General features: G+C 43.4%; 1 protein-coding gene across 17 annotated transcripts in view; it reads right to left on the bottom strand.

Annotated features, from left to right (window-relative positions):
- Nucleotides 1-21,468, bottom strand: part of CACNA1D (calcium voltage-gated channel subunit alpha1 D) — a 453,220-nt gene that overhangs the window by 190,056 nt on the left and 241,696 nt on the right. For all 17 annotated transcript variants that reach the window (XM_056524370.1, XM_056524364.1, XM_056524368.1 and 14 more), the window contains exon 4: nucleotides 1,385-1,524. In XM_056524370.1, the coding sequence (XP_056380345.1) occupies nucleotides 1,385-1,524 (140 nt within the window). The remainder of the gene's footprint in view (nucleotides 1-1,384; nucleotides 1,525-21,468) is intronic.

Here is a 21,468-nt window from a genome sequence, read left to right as displayed (position 1 = left end):
CACTGTTCAAGACGTGCGCACGCTGTCTCGCACATAAGCATTGCCTGCCTCAACTCACCTGCCTGTTTGCCGCGATTCTATCTACAAGATCGAGCACTCATCTGTGCCCCACCGGAGGAGGTTCGGGACCCACCGCACAGACACATCCTTTGTGCCGGCCGCCCAGCCGAGCGAGCCTGCGACGAGGAGCCTAGCATACCAGGGGCTACCATCCCAACCTAAACGGAGCAGTGAGTGGTGCAGTAGCACCAACCATCTTTGTTTGCTGCAGTATTCCATTTGGATCCTTACCTGTTACATTATTTCCTGGATTATAACACCATCCAATTGCTACTGTTACTCTAAGACTGCCGCTAATACAGATTAGATAACAGAAATGGACGGAATTGACTAAATATAACCTAAGTTCAACAGAGGTGGCTGCTATTTATACTTTTATGATTTTTTTTACTGTTAATTTTATACTGGTCTCCAGCAAGGGCCCTGTTGAGACCATTTATGTAACTATTGGATCAATAAACATCACTTATTTTATGGTTATCTTTACAACTAGTCTGTACATTTTATTCTACCATACTCCTATTTTCACTCATCATCCCATTGCATTATATAATCCATTTTTAAACCACAATCTACACTTTTGATCTACACTGATCCATTGCACCACATTTTATATAGTAGCTTTTTTTGAATCGCATGCTGCCCTATTTATGCACTTTAAAGGACAGAGCATGTATCTTAGGCTTCAAATAAAAAAATATTTTAAAGGGGTACTCCGCTGCTCAGCATTTGGAACAAACTGTTCCAAACGCTGGAGCCGGGAGCTCATGACTGTCGCAATTTTATTAGAGTACATGTCCCTTTCTAATGTACTTTCTAATTATAACTGGCATATCCCTTAAAGGGGTACTCCGCTGCTCAGCGTTTGGAACAAACTGTTCCAAACACTGGAGCCGGCGCCAAGAGCTCGTGATGTCATAGCCCCGGCCCCTCATGATGTCACACCCCACCCCCTCAATGCAAGTCTATGGGAGGGGGCGTGACGGCTGTCACGTCCCCTCCCATTGACTTGCATTGAGGGGGCGGGGCGTGATGTCATGAGGGAGCGGGGCTATGACATCACAAGCTCTCGGCGCCGGCTCCAGCGTTTGGAACAGTTTGTTCCAAACGCTGAGCAGCGGAGTACCCCTTTAAGAGATACGCCAGTTATAATTAGAAAGTACATTAGAAAGGGACATGTATTCTAATAAAATTGCGACAGACAGGACTTTATCTTTTGTGCATGCACTCATTTTCATTTGTTTGTTCATTTGAAACCATAATTACAATGACATACATGACCAATACAGCCTGTACATTTTAGATAAAAACAATATGTACTTACCCTACAATGACTATGACAAAATCCAGCAAATTCCACCCATTCCTTACATAAGCATTAGGATGCATTACTAATCCGTATGCTATAATCTTCAAAAAGGTTTCAATTGTAAAAATGATGAGGAAGGCATACTCTACTTTTTCCTAGAAGAAAAAAAACAGGCAATTAAGTTACAGAGAACAGTGATATAAAGGAGCAGACAAATATGCATACATGCCACTGCTGTGTGAATCAGTAGGCACTTTCCCTATGTAGTTCTATGAGAGCAGTAGAGCAAAAAAAAAAAGGAAAAAAATGGCCAGGAACATAGGCATCGCTCACACTATTTAATTATAGTATTTTAGGCCCCTAATACAAACTTTATTCATTGCCTTATTTTTATTTTTTTGTTAAGACACCTCAAAAACTGCAACTCTTTCGTTTGTGCTTCATGCTATTTTTTTATACAATTTTTGTGGTATCTTTCCAAAAACACTAGAGGAGATTTATCAAAACTTGTGTAGGGGTAAGAGTGGCGCAGCTGCCCATAGCAACCAATCAGATTGCTTCATCATTTTTAAGTAGGTCTGTGAAAAATATAAGAAGCGATCTGATTGGTTGCTATGGGCAACTGGGCAACTTTTCCTCTGCACTGGTTTTGATAAATCTCCCCCTTTGTATTTTGGTATATGTATTTTCTGGTTAGTCATATGATTCTTTGATCATGTCATTCAACAAATTCTCATTCTAAATGGGAAAAAACGACCACATATGCACCAAATAATGCCACACACAATTAGGGTGCATTCACACGTATCCTTTCTAACTTGCAGCGTGTTTCCCACTGTGAGTTTGAAAGGGGGCAGGCTTTCCGCCGGCTGTCTGCAGGAAATTTTTGACAGTGGAATCTCCGCTGCGGAAAATCTGCCGCAGACCCCATTGAAGTCAATAGGGTCTGCGGAGGATTTTCACCAGTGGACAGTCTGCAGAGAGCCAGCCCCCTTTCAAACTTGCAGCAGGAAAAACACTGCGAGTTTGAAAGGAAATATGCTTGTGTGAAGGTACCCTTACAAATGTTTTTTTTTTTTTTCTACTAATGACGACACAAATAGACTGGCACTACTGAACCTTTATTGCTGCAAATAAGTCTAGGAAGTATTCAAACCGGATCCTGAAAGTCGGCAGCCTGGCGGTGCTCAGAGCATGCAGGTACATAAGGGTAAAAAGAAACTCGGCGACTCACCACTGCTGCAATAACGGAATTGGCTTTATTCCAAAGCTGTATACATGGCACACATCATGGCAAGGGAGGGAAATAGGGGAGGCAGGGGGTACCTGTGGAACAGCCCAGTTTTGTGCCTTGCTGGCACGTCTTCAAGTCGTGCAGATGCTACCTGGGTACCTGTGGAACAGAGCAGGGGAGGCAGAGGGCACCTGTAGAACAGAGCAGTTTCGTGCCTTGCTGGCACTTCTTCAATCCACGCAGACGCTACCTGGGTACCTATGGAACAGAGCAGGGGAGGCAGGGGGTACTTGTGGAACAGAGCAGTTTCGTGCCTTGCTGGCACTTCTTCAAGCCACGCAGACGCTCTGCGTCTGCGTGGCTTGAAGACGTGCCAGCAAGGCACAAAACTGGGCTGTTCCACAGGTACCCCCGGCCTCCCCTATTTCCCTCCCTTGCCATGATGTGTGCCATGTATACAGCTTTGGAATACAGCCAATTCCGCTGTTGCAGCAGTGGTGAGTGGGCGAGTTTCTTTTTACTCTTATGCTTTTTTTTTTTTTTTTTGTTTACAAATAAACTAATGAAAGTACAGTATATGGGTTAAAAACACCACAAGCCGGGTGATAAAAGTACCACACCTAGTGTATGCCGCATTTTTTAAGAAACTGACACTGACCTAAGTGAAGAAAAACATCACAAAAAAAAGCAATGCTAGTGGAACATTGCATATTTCACTATTGATAACACATTTTCATAAAAAAATGTTCTACATAAGAGCAACATTATTCTGGGTTACATTCTTGCCCTTTCCTGATGTTTAACATCCAATACATGCAGTACAGGTATCAAATAGACCAAAATATAGGCTAAGTGCCCATCTCCCAAGACATTGTCACAGTCCATGAGTGCACAAAGGAAGAAACAGACTTTAAGGAATATTTAGGCTAAGTTTCGACAAACATCAAAACAGCTGCACAGGAAAAAAAAATCACTTTGGCCAGATAGTTTGGCAAAAAAAACGCAATTTAAACAAAAAGGCAAAAACAGCAGAAAAAAAGGCAAAAATGCAAGAAAATGCAATGGCAGTTTTTCAGTCTTTTTTTTTATTTTATTTTTTCCCAAAAAAAAAACAAAAAACATTGGTACGCAGGTGGAAAACTATTTTTTTCAAATCAACTGGTTCCAGAAAGTTAAACAGATTTCTAACTCAATTCTGTTAAAAAATCTTAATCCTTCCAGTACTCATCAGCTGCTGTATATTACAGAGGAAGTTGAGTTATTTTCTGTCTGACCACAGTGCTCTCTGCTGACACCTCTGTCCATGTCAGGAACTGTCCAGAGCAGGAGAGGTTTGCTTTGGGGCTTTGCTCCTGACATGGACAGAGGTGTCAGCAGACAGAGAGCACTGTGGTAAGACTGGAAATAATAACTCAACTTCCTCTGTAATATACAGCAGCTGATGAGTACTGGAAGGATTAAGATTTAACAGAATTAACAGAATTAATTTACAAATCTGTTTAACTTTCTGGAACCAGTTGATTTGAAAACAATAGTACCCCTTTAAGGTTAATGGGGAATATCCCTTATTACACCATAGATGCAATGTTTCTACTCTAACTTGCATCAAATCTATTCCTTTCTCTGTTTTTTTTAATTATATTTGTTACCTTAGACAAGTGGTCTCCAAATGGAGGACCTCCAGATGTTGCAAAACTACAACTCGCAGCATGCCCGGACAGCCAACAGCTGTTCGGGCATGCTGGAAGTTGTAATTTTGGAACATTTTGAGGTCTATAGTTTGTTGACCACTGCCTTAGTCCATAGTCCATGCATTGTAAGGCATCATACATGATGGTGGTGGCCACTGTGGACGACACATCACTGGCATCTAGTGGCAGCAGCAGTAACATTACCCAGCATCTTCATTGAAGACCTAGAAGACCTGATTCAGAAGACCCTTCTAAGAAACAATAATTCAATTCCGTCGTTGATCTCGTATTTGTCACTTTAATATCAACGTTCAGGGCTTTGCAGTATATAAAGTGCAATTTATAGCTCCCAGGGGTGAGAGCATTGATGACTACAAATGTTCAAGGAAGAGGGGGGGTCTTCCTGCATTACATGATTTATAGGTGGAAGACTGGTGGCACATACAGTCATGGCCGAAAAATTTTCATGAAAATGAAGTATTTCTCGCAGAAAAGGATTGCAGTAACACATTTTTTGCTATACATATTCCCTTTGTGTGTATTGGAACTAAACCAAAAAATTGGAGGACAAAAAGAAAATTGTACATAAAATCACACCAAACTCCAACAATGGTCTGGACAAAATTATTGGCGCCCTTTCAAAATTGTGGAAAAATAAGATTGTTTCAAGCATGTGATGCTCCGTTAAAATCACAACTGAAAGCAGATAAAAAGGAGAGAAGTTCACTTTGCATTGTGTGTCTGTGTGTGTCACACTAAGCATGGACAACAGAAAGAGGAGAAGAGAATATTCTGAGGACTTGAAAAAAAATCAACAAGTCTATCTCCAGAGATCTAGATTTGCCTTTGTCCACAGTGCGCAACATTATCAAGAAGTTTGCAACCCATGGCACTGTAGCTAATCTCCCTGGGCGTGGACGGAAGAGAAAAATTCATGAAATTTGTCAACGCAGGATAGTCCAGATGGTGGATAAGCATCCCCAAACAAGTTCCAAAGATATTCAAGCTGTTCTGCAGGCTCAGGGAGCATCAGTGTCAGCGTGAACTGTCCATCGACATTTAAATGAAATGAAACGCTATGGCAGGAGACCCAGGAGGACCCCACCCCACATTTTGCCAAAATGAACTTGAGTAAGCCAAAATCCTTCTGGGAAAACGTCTTGTGGAAAGATGAGACAAAGATTGAGCTTTTTGGTAAAGCACATCATTCTACTGTTTACCGAAAACGGAATGAGGCATACAAAGAAAAGAACACAGTACCTACAGTGAAATATGGTGGAGGTTCAATGATGTTTTGGGGTTGTTTTGCTGCCTCTGGCACTGGGTGCCTTGAATGTGTGCAAGGCATCATGAAATCTGAGGATTACCAACGGATTTTGGGTCGCACTGTACAGCCCAGTGTCAGAAAGCTGGGTCCCAGATCTTGGTTCTTCCAGCAGGACAATGACCGAAAAACATATGTCAAAAAGCACCCAGAAATGGATGGCAACAAAGCACTGGAGAGTTTTTAAGTGGCCAGCAATGAGTCCAGATCTAAATCCCATTGAACACCTGTGGAGAGATCTTAAAATTGATGTTGGGAAAAGGCGCCCTTCCAATAAGAGAGACCTGGAGCAGTTTGCAAAGAAAGAGTGGTCCAACATTCCGGCTGAGAGGTGTAAGAAGCTTATTGATGGTTATAGGAAGCGACTGATTTCAGTTATTTTTTACAAAGGGTGTGCAACCAAATATTAAGTTAAGGGTGCCAATAATTTTGTCCAGCCCATTTTTGGAGTTTGGTGACATTATGTCCAGTTAGCTTTTTTTCCTCCCTTTTTTGGTTTAGTTCCAATACACACAAAGGGAATAAACATGTGTATAGCAAAACATGTGTTACTGCAATCCTTTTCTGTGAGAAATACTTCATTTTCTTGAAAAATTTACGGCCATGACTGTATGTGCCACCAGTCTTCCACCTATAAATCATGTAATGCAGGAAGACCCCCCCCCCCCCTCCTTGAACATTTGGGCAGCGCATGGCATTTAGACGGCATGAATCCCCAACTAATACGCTGGAGAATGAGCAGACATGACTTCAAACCTGACAAACTAATCTGGATTAGGCTTTTCTCCCAAAACTTGTGAGTGATAGAAAATGTAACATGAAAGTTAGAAGTAGGTCAGCGCATGATGCCGGAATAATGTGTGGCGAAACGATACTTTTCTTTCTTTGGCGACATATTATTAACTACTTGTAGGCAGGTTAATAGTCCAGGCCATATAGTCACCAATGTTTTCAAAGGAGTTAAAGGAAGAATCTTAATATAAACTCTTATCTGTATTTAAAGACTACCTGTAATGATCTTGTTAAATTTTATAATCCTCCCAGTTCACTGCCCTTATGATGATAAACCACCCCCTGCCTTTATTTTTATTATTTGTTAGTTTTCTACCTTGATATTGCTCTGTATTTTCTGCTCAGTCAGATTCACAGACTGGGAAGGGGCGTTCCCCAGCAGGCGTGACATCATCTGAAGCCATACAGGGGAGAACTTCCTCCCTTACTCTGCTACACACAGCCCAGAGCAGTTCAGTGTGAGATGAGCTATGATTGGCTAAGGCTGCACACACCTCTCAGCACTCCAGACTGCATTTCCTGATTTTAGACTTCTGCCAGGCCAGCAGGAGTCTAAAGTCTGTGCAAGAGATGGGGGGGGGGGGGGGGGGGGGAATGTGCTCTGGACAAGTAGGGAGACACGTAGTGGCAGATTTTTTTAAACACAAATAAAACATAGAAAACGTCATTTAAAAAAGTACAGTAGAATTTTTTTTCTTAATTTACAATAAGGAGTGCAATAGCAAAAAATTGTTTTAATGACTGTGTCCATTTAAGGCTACAGGAAACTACATGATTTTATTTAGCGTATCAAAAGCATACAGTAGAAGGGCCCAAATGTGGTGCATACAGATAATATATTTATTTATGTTACTAGCAGAGTACTCGGCATTGCCCAGTTGTAATGATGAAAACCATGTAGCGGAATGTGACCCTCCGCACAGCGACACAGTTTTCTTCATTAACCCGGTCTTCCTACCTAAACCTTGTGGGAGAGGAAAAGCAACAATGACACTCCTGTCCTCATATCCAGAACTCTTATTCTGACCGCCTATCCTATCCTCATATTCATCCTGATATGCCATTCTCATATCCTGACCTCATATCCCATCCTCATCCTCATACCCTGTACTCAGGTGAGGTTGAGCTGTGAAGAAACTGTAGGCCGAATATAGAAGGAACGTGGTTATGTGGGGCATGGCTTGTGTGAGGGGGCATGGCATGTAAGCCCAACTTACACATTTGCCCAGAGATGCGGAGCATGTGGAGTAAATTGGAACTGGGCTGTGATGAAGAGATTAAAAAAAATGTGATGTGGGTGTATTGAGCACCTAAGCCTACTGGAGGAGTGCAGCGCCACTTTCAAGGCAGACAGACAGGTCAGGTCCGTCCAGCATTTTGACATCGCGTGGGCGCCTCCATACATCCGCAGCATGTTGGTTGCGGAGCTTGGACCTGCATCTTTAAAATACCTATGGCATATCATGTGAATGTGGGGAAAATGTGGATGTCACGATTCGGCTTCCAGGTAGTGGATCCTCTGTGTCAGCGAGGGATTGGCGTGGACCGTGCTAGTGGACCGGTTCTAAGAGGCTACTGGTTTTCACCAGAGCCCGCCGCAAAGCGGGATGGTCTTGCTGCGGCAGTAGCAACCAGGTCGTATCCACTAGCAACGGCTCTACCTCGCTGACTGCTGAGAAGGCGTGGGACAGAAGGACTAGGCAGAGGCAAGGTCAGACGTAGCAGAAGGTCGGGGGCAGGCGGCAAGGTTCGTAGTCAGGATGGGTAGCAGAAGTTCAGGTACACAGGCTTTGGACACACTAAACGCTTTCACTGGCACAAGGCAACAAGATCCGGCAAGGGAGTGCATGGGAGGAGGTCAGATATAGTCAGGGACCAGGTGGAAGCTAATTAAGCTAATTGGGCCAGGCACCAATCATTGGTGCACTGGCCCTTTAAGTCTCAGAGAGCTGGCGCGCGCGCGCCCTAGAGAGCGGAGCCGCGCGCGCCAGCACATGACAGCAGGGGACCGGGACGGGTAAGTGACCTGGGATGCGATTCGCGAGCGGGCGCGTCCCGCTGTGCGAATCGCATCCCCAACGGCCATGACAGTGCAGCGCTCCCGGTCAGCGGGACTGACCGGGGCGCTGCAGGGAGAAAGACGCCGTGAGCGCTCCGGGGAGGAGCGGGGACCCGGAGCGCTAGGCGTAACAGTACCCCCCCCCCTTAGGTCTCCCCTTCTCTTTGTCCGGTAACTGCCTCCCCTGGGATGAGGACACCGGGAAAGAATGGAGGGTTTCCTCAACGGCAGGCAGTACAGCAGGAGTGGGAATGGGGAGGGAGGGCAGAGGGCGAGGCCTGGCACGGGGCAGTGTGACACCAGGACGGGGGCCATGGGGAGGCACAGAGGCTTGCCTGACGGGACTGGGAGGGGGGGAGAGGCACTTCCTGTGGCAGGCAGAGTCCCAGTTCTTGATCTCCCCGGTGGTCCAATCAAGGGTGGGGGAATGAAGCCGGAGCCATGGCAGACCGAGGAGGACCTCAGAGGTACAGCCGGGGAGAACGAAGAGCTCAATTCTCTCGAGGTGGGGTCCAATAGACATCAGGAGGGGTTGTGTGCGGTAACGCACGGTGCAGTCCAATCTGGCTCCGTTGACCGCGGAAATGAAGAGCGGCTTGACGAGACGGGTCACCGGGATGCTGAATTTATTAACAAACGACTCCAAAATAAAATTTCCAGAGGCACCAGAGTCCAAGCAGGCCACGGCTGAGAGGGAGGAGTTGGCTGTAGAAGAAATCCGCACGGGCACCGTGAGACGTGGAGAAGAAGACTTAGAACCAAAAGATGCAACACCCACGTGAGCTGGGTGCGTGCGTGCGTTTCCCAGGCGTGGAGGACGGATAGGGCAATCCACCAAGAAATGCTCAGTACTGGCACAGTACAGACAGAGATTTTCTTCTCTACGGCGATTCCTCTCTTCCTGGGTCAGGCGAGACCGATCCACTTGCATGGCCTCCTCGGCGGGAGGCCCAGGCGAAGACTGCAAAGGATGCTGTGGGAGAGGTGCCCAGAGATCTAAGTCTTTTTCCTGGCGGTGCTCTTGGTGTCGCTCAGAAAAACGCATGTCAATGCGGGTAGCCAAATGGATGAGTTCTTGGAGGTTGGCAGGAATCTCTTGTGCGGCCAGCACATCCTTGATGCGACTGGATAGGCCTTTTTTAAAGGTCGCGCAGAGAGCCTCATTATTCCAGGATAGTTCAGAAGCAAGAGTACGGAATTGTATGGCGTACTCGCCAACGGAAGAATTACCCTGGACCAGGTTCAGCAGGGCAGTCTCGGCAGAAGAGGCTCGGGCAGGTTCCTCGAAGACACTTCGGACTTCAGCGAAGAAAGACTGGACTGTGGCTGTGGCAGGATCATTGCGGTCCCAGAGCGGTGTGGCCCAAGACAAGGCCTTTCCTGAAAGAAGGCTTACTACGAACGCCACCTTAGACCGTTCTGTAGGAAACAAGTCCGACAACATCTCCATATGCAGGGAACACTGAGACAAAAATCCACGGCAGAGTCTAGAGTCCCCATCAAATTTGTCCGGCAGGGACAAGCGTAGGTTAGGAGCGGCCACTCGCTGCGGAGGAGGTGCAGGAGCTGGCGGAGGAGATGGTTGCTGCTGTAGCAGAGGCAGAAGTTGCTGTAACATGGCGGTCAACTGCGACAGCTGCTGTCCTTGTTGGGCAATCTGCTGCGATTGCTGAGCGACCACCGTGGGAAGATCAGCGAGACTTGGCAGAGGCACCTCAGCGGGATCCATGGCCGGATCTACTGTCACGATTCGGCTTCCAGGTAGTGGATCCTCTGTGTCAGCGAGGGATTGGCGTGGACCGTGCTAGTGGACCGGTTCTAAGAGGCTACTGGTTTTCACCAGAGCCCGCCGCAAAGCGGGATGGTCTTGCTGCGGCAGTAGCAACCAGGTCGTATCCACTAGCAACGGCTCTACCTCGCTGACTGCTGAGAAGGCGTGGGACAGAAGGACTAGGCAGAGGCAAGGTCAGACGTAGCAGAAGGTCGGGGGCAGGCGGCAAGGTTCGTAGTCAGGATGGGTAGCAGAAGTTCAGGTACACAGGCTTTGGACACACTAAACGCTTTCACTGGCACAAGGCAACAAGATCCGGCAAGGGAGTGCATGGGAGGAGGTCAGATATAGTCAGGGACCAGGTGGAAGCTAATTAAGCTAATTGGGCCAGGCACCAATCATTGGTGCACTGGCCCTTTAAGTCTCAGAGAGCTGGCGCGCGCGCGCCCTAGAGAGCGGAGCCGCGCGCGCCAGCACATGACAGCAGGGGACCGGGACGGGTAAGTGACCTGGGATGCGATTCGCGAGCGGGCGCGTCCCGCTGTGCGAATCGCATCCCCAACGGCCATGACAGTGCAGCGCTCCCGGTCAGCGGGACTGACCGGGGCACTGCAGGGAGAAAGACGCCGTGAGCGCTCCGGGGAGGAGCGGGGACCCGGAGCGCTAGGCGTAACAGTGGAGATAAAGAATAATAATAGTCTTTATGGGGGAGATTTATCAAAACCTGAGCCCTTTCAAAGGTCAATTTCAGTCTTTACTTTGCAGTGGTAACGGATTCATCAAGTGCTAACATCGCACAAAAAGTCGCAAACCCTTCCAAAACACTGCAAATCCACACCAGCTCAGACCTGTCTTACAAAACTGCCTTTGGGGAGCACTTTCAAAAAGTCACACATTTTTGGAGAGTCGGAATCATACAAAATTATGCTCTGAAGTGATATATTGTTTTTTGGTTATGTACACTTAATTTATCAACCTGCGATAGTATGATAAATATGTTGCACGTAAAATAAACAAACAAAGCTAAAATAAATGATTTTAAATCACAATTTTCAAAGACAACAAGAAGAAAGATAAATCAAATTTTTTTGCACTGCTTAATAGTACCAAAAAACTCAATGGTCCTAAGGAGTAAACCCCATAACTATATCATATCAGATAATTGCTATGTAACCCTTTATACTGTTTATTCCTGTTTGGTTACTGAGGATGAACCTACCCATGGATTAAGGAAGCATGACTTATTATAGAAACTTATAAGCATTCTGCACATCAGTAAGAACTGTGTCCAATCATTAAGTCACCTTCAATTTGTGCTTGGTTGTTCCTTCAGTTTCCCTGTAAAACTGCAAACTAAAATGAATGCAAAAAAAAAATATTTCAACATCTCAAGCAGCGCGGAGAAGCCGCAGGCTGGAGAACCAGGCAGAAGAAAACGTAAAGAATTAACAGCACAGGAAAAGGACAGAAAAGCTCAAAGTGAGCAAATTGGAAGTGACACAGAAAACGCTTCCATTATTAATAGGAGGGGAACAGAGAAGGTTTGCACGGAGAATCTACTACTGACATGAACATTTTCAATTATATATGCTATAGTCATTCATGTGGGGAATATTCTGCATGTCTGGTGCACTGCTAAATAATCAATGGCCAAAATGGGCTGCGTCTGATAGGTTTAACCCCTACACATCCAGGTCCTGAAAGGGATATACCAAAGCAGACTAACCTATTACAGCCAGTAACTGATAGCATCAGCATTACCTGTACATAGATACGATAGGAGCCAAGAGGGACACTCCAGGGGATCGGTAAATAGGGTTTTCTGTGTCTTAACAGGGTTATCCAGGAATAGAAAAACAGAGCTACTTTCTTTCAAAAACAGCTCCCCGTCTGTCTCCAGGTTAGGTGTGGATCTACAGCTCAGTTCAATTGAAGTGAATGGAGCCAAGTTGTAAAACCACACCCAACCTGGAGACAGACATGGAGCTGTTTTTGAAAGAAATTAGCTGTGTTTTTCTATTCCTTTAAATATCAATGGCCTAACTTTAGAACAGAAGACAAAGAAAATGGTCGGCACTGTAGGAAGTCCGGTGCTCGTGGATAAAGTAATATATAGAAAATGAAGAAATCCCGGCACTCGTAGATGAATGAAGAAAATCTTGTCTTTTTATTTCTGCATACGGCAAATATACTCCAACGCAGCACGCGTTCCGACTTATGCCTTTATCAACTGCAACTATCAACGCAGTTGATAAAGGCATAAGCCGGAACGCGTGCTGCGTTGGTGTATATTTGCCGTATGCAGAAATAAAAAGACAAGATTTTCTTCATTCATCTACGAGGGCCGGGATTTCTTCATTTTCTAACTTTAGAACAGGACCATTTGATTTGTGGATGCTGATCATCAGGAGTCTCTGCACAGGCAAAAAATATTTAAGACCTTCAAAACCACTTTACATGAATAAATAATGAGAGTCTCAATGGCCACGACATGTTATAGAGAGTGAGATTACATATTTACCAATAGAAACCACTGGCTTGTGACCACCACTCTCCCCATTGAGGATAATGACAATCTGAGATACTCTCCATTGACTTAGAAGCTATTCTAGCCATTTTATTTAACTTAGGCTATGTTAACGCGCAGTATTGTGAGACATTTTTTTGAGAGCTGCAAAATTTGAAAAATGAACCCAATTAAAAAATGTCTGGTAATTCTCGTTCAGGAAAATGTTGTCACTGAAAAACTAAGCCTTTAGGCACACCGAAAAAGTTTTTAGGACATATTAGGACAGATTTTTCCCCAAAAAATTGTATAAAAGCATTTGTTGTAGTAAAAAATTAAAAACTAAAATTAAAATTAAATAAAAATTAAAAAGGATTAAAAACTCTGATTTTAAAAAAAGGTTTAAAGTGTACCTGTCGTCAACAAAAACTTTTTATATAATGTAGATAATACCATTATATGTTTATTTGCAAAACTTTTGATAAAATATTTGTTAAAAAAAACTGTGTATATTTATGGGTAAAAAAAGTGCTATCCCCTTCAGTGCTGTGGTCAATGTGACTGCAGCACTGAAACCCCGGTAACAGAGGGAGGGAGCTCCCTCTGTTCTCCAATCAAACTACATCGTGGGGTCTCATTGGTAGCCATGGAAACCAGGGACCTCCGAATGGCCCCTGGTTACCTGGCTACGGAAGCCGAACAGGCTCTGCCCAAAGGCAAAGTCTGATCTTCACTGTGTATCAGTAAAACACTGACAGCTGTCAGTGTTACACTGATAGGGATAATACACTGCAGTACAGATCTGTGCTGCAGTGTATTATAAGTGTCAAGTCCCCTAATGGGACAGTAAAAAAAACAAGTAAAATAAAGTATAAAAAAAATACACTAAATACAAAAAATATAAATAATGAATAACAATAAATAAATAAATAAACATACACAATCTCCCTTTCCCTCCCCCCAAAAATGATATACACATATTTGGTATCGCCGCTTCCGTAACAACCCAAGCAATAAGAATATCACATTATTCAACCCGCGTGATGAACATCGTAAATTTTGTTTATAAAAACCTTGCCAAATTTATGGCTTCATATCAATGTCAGCTCTGTAAAACTTAAATAAAAAGTGATCAAAATGTCGCATGTACCCCAAAATGGTACCATTTAAAAAGTAAACTTCTCATGGGAAAAAAATTGCTTTCACACAACATTGTCAGTATAATAAAAAAAAAAGAAAAATACACCTCTCAGAAAATAGCGATGCACTAAAAAGATTATATATTTTTTTTTTTATCAAAAATAGTTTTTAGGGTATGTTCACACTGAGGAATTGTCGAGTTAATTCTTGCTTAAAAACTTCGCCATGTAAAGTCTGTTTTTTAATTTGTGCGGAATTTGCGCAGATTTTCCGAGTGGAATACAGGAGGAAACTGTTTTAGTTTTTTGTTTTTGCTGGACGATAACCACCAATTAGATTTTCCCTTTTTGTTGGGGGGGGGGGGGGGGGGGCGGCATCATTTTCGTGCAAATTCCACGCGAACGGCGTCGGGCTGGAATTTTTTTTAAATTGATTTCAATGGGGAAAAGACGAAGAATCTTCATGAAGAAACAACATGCTCATACTTCATGTGGAACGGAATTCAGCGTCGGAATTCCGCTAGTGGAAATTCCTCAGTGTGAACTGAGGAGCAGTAATACAGTTAAACTCTACTGGGTTTTTCACTGCTGACTGAATTGGAGAGGAATAAGTGAGCAGAGCAGAATTACTCGAGTAAATTCCTCTCCAATTCCTCAGTGTGAACATACCCTTATAGTGTAAATATGATAAACCATCAAATAAAGTACATAAATGAGATAATTGTACCGACCTGCAGAATAAAATTACCATGTCATTGATACTGCATTGTGAACGCCGTAAAAAAAAATTTTTGTGAAAATTACTGCTTTTTGGTAATCCCGCCTAAAAATGTAATAAAAAGTGATTAAAATGTCAGACATACCCCAAAAGAGTAATATTCAAAACCACTACTTATCCCGCAAAAAATAAACCCTCACACTGTTCCATTGGTGAAAAAATAAAAATGTTGCAGATCTTAGAATAGGGTGAGACTAACTATAATCTATATAGTCATGTCTGAGGCCTGTGTGCGAGCCATGTAGCGCACAAGGGCCACATATGGGACATTTCTAAATATGTCAAAATTAGGGGAATAAATACTGAGTTGTATTTTCCTGTCAGCACCCGCTCTGTTGCAGAAAAAAAATGGAGCAAAATGGCTTATTTGCAAAAAAAAAACAAAAAAAACTTTCATTTATGTGAAACACCTAAAGGGTTAATAAACTTCCCAAAGGTCATTTTGATTATGTTAAGGGGTGCAGTTTTTATAGTGGGGTAATTTATAGGGGGTTTTTACATACAGGCTAGTGCTGGGCGGTATACCGGTTCATACCGAATACAGGTATGTTTTTTCTATACAATATGAATTTCTCCTATACTGCAATACCGGTCGGGCCCCTCCCCCCTTCGAATGAATGAATTATCAGCCGCAGCACTGCGCTGTCCCCCACATCGGGGAACTAATCATATGTTACCCACAGTCCTCCTGTGAGGCACCGGCGCTATAACCGTTAAATACGGTGGAACCACCATAACTTACAAAAATATTGTGATTTGCATTGAACTGGCCCGTAAAAAGATCTGATTTTGAAAATTTCTCTGTAATTTAGAAAATTGCTGCCAAACTAAGTCCTATAACATCCTAAATATATAAAACAACTTTTAACAAATTATGCCAACATGAAGTAGACATATTGTAAATGTGAATTAATAACTGATTTATATTATGTGACTATCTTTCTTAAAAGTAGATAATGTGGAATTCGGACAAAATGCTAAATTTTTTAATTTTTCACGACATTTTGGAGTTTTTCACCCAAAAATGCTGAATTTATTGACCGAAATTTGCCACTAACATTAAGTACAATTTGTCACGAAAAAACTCTCAGAATCACTTTGATAAGTTAAAGTGTCCCGAAGTTATAACAACATGAAGTGGGACAGGTCAGATTTAAAAAATTGTCTTTTTTCATTAAGGCCAAAATTGGCCCGGTCCTGAAAGGGTTATGGAGTTGTCCAGCAGGAATTCTCTCAGTCACAGTAGTTTTTTTTTTTGAACAGGCTTACTACTCTCTTAGCTGGGAAGGATTCTTGCTGCCTTAAAATCTAGTGAGCAGTAATAGGAGTAGCCCTAATCACATCAATGGTCTCTCCTGAGCAGACAGGAGAGGAGGGGGAAGGAGGGATGGGAACTCTGATCTCAGAGAGTCTCCTGTGTTGTCACAGCCACAAGGAAGAGAGCACAGCTTATATGGAGAGATCTGTGCAGTATGGCTAATAACATCATAATTAGTAAGTTGCTTTATAGCACTTTTTTTTACTGCTCTCTTAGCTGGGAAGGGTTCTTGCTGCATTAAAATCTAATGAGCAGTAATAGGAGTAGCCCTGAACACATCAATGGTCTCTCCTGAGCAGGCAGGAGAGGATGGGGGAGGAGGGATGGGAGCTCTGCTCTCAGAGAGTCTCCTCTGATGTCATAGCCATAAGGAAGATAGCAAAGCTAATATGGAGAGATCTGTGCAGTATGGCTAATAACATTATAATTAGTAAGTTGCTTTATTGCACTTCTTGATAACATACGTAGGTTGTTTCTTGCAATTGACAACACTTTTAAAGGGGTTGTATGGTAACACAAAACTTTTTAGTTTGGGGCTTAGGTTGGCTTAAAAATGAAAAACAAGTTATACTCAGTTGCCCCTATTCCCCACCATTGTTGTCCCAACATTGCCTGGTCCTGGTGAAGCAGCACATCCTGCTTTCCTTTTAATACATAAAAAATACTGCTCCAAAAATCTGCTCGGAACATAGTTCCTTGTTATGAGGGACCCCGTCAGTATTTCACACTTCCTGAGGTTAATAAAGCACAGATCTGCCGGCAGGTTTCTTTTAAGTTAGTATTAAACATTCATGTTTGAATTGGTATATGTACATTAATAGGAGGCTGTATGATTTGTATTGTATTCCCCTAACAAGACATTAATGGAAGCTAAATAAGGATGTAAAGAAGGAGATCTGTTGTAAGGCTGTTTGTCTCTGAATTGTGAAAAGTGCCTGAATTAGAACAATGTCTCATGTTGCAATGCAATTAACACTACGGGCAATTCTAATATAAGCACTGTGAAAGCCATAGAAACCTGCTCAGTTACACTGGTATAACACATACACATAAAATATAGAAGCCAGACAGAAAAATGATAACTCCCCAAAGGGAATCTACACTAAGAAAATTATGTACTGTTTTAATCATAATAACTGACACTTTCTGTTCTGTAGAGATCACTTCTCCGCAGTAATGCCTTACACAGGCAGAATTACAATGACAAGTAAAGCCTCTATTATATAGCTGGAAGCTGGTAACACAGGATCCACCAATGAGAATAGGTGATGGTTACAGCTCCCCTCCTCCCACTCTCTACACATTGACCTGTGCATAGATCACCTCACGATCGTCCAGATTTGTCGGCCGTTACAGGCCGACGAATCAGGACGCCTGCTGTGGGGGTATCCCTAACGGCACCTGCTCCGCCCCTGTTTCAGATGGCGAGAGTGGGTGTCGGGAGTGTGTACCTGTGGCTGGAGCCCCCGATCCCCGGAAGTCGGCGACGGCTGGCGGATCTTCAGTGTGCAGCAGAAGGAGGTAAGGCCGTCCTCCTGCTGTTGCTTAGCAACAACTCCCAGCATGCACACAAGGGCATGCTGGGAATTGTTGTTATACAACAGCAGAAGGCACAACTACAACTCCCAGCATGCCCTTTGGTAGTTTGTGCATGCTGGGCATTATAGTTATGCAACAGCTGGAGGCATTTTTTGTGCCTCCAGCTGTTGCATAACTACAACCCCCAGCATGCACGGAATGCCAAAGGGCATGCTGGGAGTTGCAGTGGTGTGCCTCCAGCTGTTGCATAACTACAAGTCCCAGCATGCTCTTCGGCTGTAAGTGTATGCTAAGAGTTGTAGTTTTGCAACAGCTGAAGGCACACTGGTTGTGAAACACAGAGTTTGTTATCTAACCAGTTTCGCACAGTTTGCACTGATATACCATACATGCTGGGAGTTGTAGTTTTGCAACAGCTGGAGGCACACTGGTTGCAAAATACTGAGTTAAGTAATAAACTCCCAGTGTTTTGCAACCAGTGTGCCTCCAGCTGTTGCATAACTACAACTCCCAGCATGCACGGGCAACCAAAGGGCATGCTGGGAGTTTTAGTAGTATGCCTCCAGCTGTTACATAACTACAAGTTCCAGCATGCCATTTGGCTATTCGGGCATGCTGGGAGTTGTAGCTTTTTTCAACAGCTGAAGGCACACTGGTTGCAAAACACTGAGTCTTTTACCTTAATCAGTGTTTCGCAACCAGTGTGCCTCCAGCTGTTGCAAAACTACAACTCCTAGCATGTACGGTCTATCAGTGCATGCTACGAATTGTAGTTTGCAACAGCTGGAGGGACACTGGTTGCGGAACACTGATTAAGGTAACAAACTTAGTGTTTTGCAACCAGTGTGCCTTCAGCTGTTGCAAAAAGCTACAAATCTCAGCATCCCTGGACAGCCAAAGGGCATGCTGGGAGTTGTAGTTTTGCAACAGCTGAAGGTTTTTTAGCTGCAAGTTTGAGAAGCAGCAAATTTTCCACTGCAGCTCAATCTCCCAGTGGGAAACTTGCTGTAAACCCCCGCCTGTGTGAGTGTTCCCTAAAAACACTACACTACACAAAATAAAGGGTAAAACACTACATATACATATACCCCTAGACAGCCATTGACTGTTGTCCAGGCATGCTGGGAGTTCTGCAACAACTGTTTGGGAAACACTGCCATAGGGTGATTTTGGTTTCAGAGGCAAGTGTAATTCTTGCATCCGGGTCCTTCCATATGCAAATCCCTAATTTATGGCGCTCTCTCAATTGGAAGCCCTGTCATATTTCAAAGCAACAATTTAGTGCCACATATGGGGTATTTCCGTACTCAGGAGAAATTGCCTAACAAATTTTGGGGGGCTTTTTCTCTTTTTTACCCCTTATGAAGAGGTAAAGATGGGGTCTACACTTGCAAAATTTATTTTTTACACTAACATGCTGGTGTTGCCCCATACTTTTCATTTTCACAAGAGGTAAATGGAAAAAAAGCCCCCCAAAATTTGTAACGCAATTTCTCCTGAGTACGTAAATACCCCATACGTGGGCATAAAATTCTCTGTGGGCACACAACAAGGCTCAGGAGTGAGAGCGCACTCTGTAAATTTGAGGCCTAAATTGGTGATTTGCACAGGGATGGCTGATTTTACAGCGGCTCTGACATAAACGCAAAAAAATAAATACCCACATGTGACCCCATTTTGGAAACTACACCCCTCACAGAATGTAACAAGGTGTTTCGTTAAAGTTGGATGGGAAAATGAAAAACAAAAACATTTTTTTCCCTAAAATGCTGATGTTACCCTAATTTTTAAATTTTCACAAGGGAAAATAGGGGGAAAAAAGCCCCCCAAAATGTGTAACCCCATTTCTTCTGAGTAAGAACATACCCCATATGTGGATATAAAGTGCTCTGCTGGTGCACTACAATGCTCAGAAGAGAAGGAGCACCATTGTGCTTTTGGAGAGAAAATTTGTCCGTAATTGAAGGCCTTGTGTGTTTATAAATCCCCCATGGTGCCAGAACAATGAACCCCCCCCCAAATAGGACCCAATTTTGGAAACTACACCCCTCATGTAATGTAATAAGGGGTATAGTTAGCATTTACACCCCACAGGTGTCTGACAGATGTAATTTTTCATTTGCACAGCTTACTTTTCCAAAGATCTGTCAAACGCCAGTGGGGTGTAAATGCTCACTGTACCCCTTATTAAATTCTGTGAGGGGTGTAGTTTCCAAAATGGGGTCACATATGGGGGGTCCATTGTTGTGGCACCATGTGGGCTTTGTAAACGCACATGGCCCTTGACTTCCATTCCAAACAAATTCTCTCTCCAAAAGCTCAATGGCACTCGTTCTCTTCTGAGCATTGTAGTTCGCCCGCAGAGCACTTTGCATCCCCATATGGGGTATTTCCATACTCAGAAGAAATGGGGTTAAAAATTTGGGGGGGGGGGCATTTTCTCCTATTACCCCTTGTAAAACATTTTAATTTTGAAAAAAAACAGCATTTTAGTAAAAAAAAAATTCCATCTACACAACCGACTTTAACGAAAAGTTGTGAAACACCTGTGGGGTGTTAAGGCTCACTATACCCTTTGTTACGTTCCGTGAGGTATGTTGTTTCCAAAATAGTGTGCCATGTGTTTTTGTTTTTTTTTTGCCGTTCTGGCACCATAGGGGTTTCCTAAATGTGACATGACCTCCAAAATCCATTTCAGCAAAATTTGCATTCCAAAAGCCAAATGTGACTCCTCCTTTTCTGAGCATTGTAGTTCGCCAGCAGAGCATTTGATGTCCACACATGGGGTATTTCCATACTCAGAAGAGATGGGGTTACAAATTTTGGGGGGCATTTTCTCCTATTACCCCTTCTAGAAATGTAAAATTTGGGGGGAAAAACTGCATTTTAGTGAATTTTTTTTTTTTTGCCATTTACACATCTGATTTTAACGAACAGTGGTCAAACACTTGTGGGGTGTTAAGGCTCACTGTACCCCTTGTTACATTCCTTGAAGGGTGTAGTTTTCAAAATAGTATGCCATGTGTTTTCTTTTTTTTATTTTCTTTTTTTTTTGCTGTTCTGGCACCAAAGGGGCCCCCCAAAAACCATTTCAGCAAAATTCACTCTCCAAAATCCCATTGTCGCTCCATCCCTTCTGAGCCCTCTAGTGCACCCACAGAGCACTTTACATCTACATATGAGGTATTTCCTTACTCAGAAATTGGGTTACAAATTTTGGGGGGGATTTCTCTCCTTTTACCCCTTGTAAAAATAAAAAAAATGGCTCTACAAGAACATGCAAATTTAACTGGTCCCTGAAAAATTCTGATTTTTTTTATTTTTCGTGAAAAAGTAAAGACATATTGTATTTGTGAATCAATATATAATTTATTTGGAATGTCAATTTTCCTTACAAACAGAAAGTTTCAAAGTTAGAAAAATGCTAAATGTTCAAAATTTTCATGAAATTTGGGGATTTTTTTTTACCAAGAAAGGAGGCAAGTAACGATGAAAATTTACCAGTATGTTAAAGTAGAATATGTCACGAAAAAACTCTCTCGGAATCAGAATAAAATGTCAAAGCATCTCAAAGTTATTAATGCATAAAGTGAGAGTGGTCAGAATGCAAAAAAGGGCTGAGTCCTTAAAGGGGTACTCCGGCCCTAAGACATCTTATCCCCTATTATAAGATGTCTGACCGCGGAGGTCCCGCCACTGGGGACCCCCGCAATCTTGCATTCAGCACCCACCTCGGGGAGATGCAAGCTGCGTGGCCAGCTCCGAATCTGCCGTGACGTCACGACTCCGCCCCGTGTGATGTCACACCCCGCCCCCGCTATGCAAGTCTATGGGAGGGGGCGTGACGGCCATGCAGCAGTGTTTGCCTTATCACAGGCAGAATTACAGTGAAAGGTGAAACCAATATATAAATGAGGCATAAGCAGGCCATTCACAATAGTTTAAAGA

The sequence above is a fragment of the Hyla sarda genome, chromosome 6, assembly GCF_029499605.1.
Source record: "Hyla sarda isolate aHylSar1 chromosome 6, aHylSar1.hap1, whole genome shotgun sequence".
In the NCBI taxonomy this organism is placed as follows: Eukaryota; Metazoa; Chordata; class Amphibia; order Anura; family Hylidae; genus Hyla; species Hyla sarda.
Note: the sequence above shows the minus strand (reverse complement) of the source record. Positions and strands in the feature narration are given on the sequence as shown.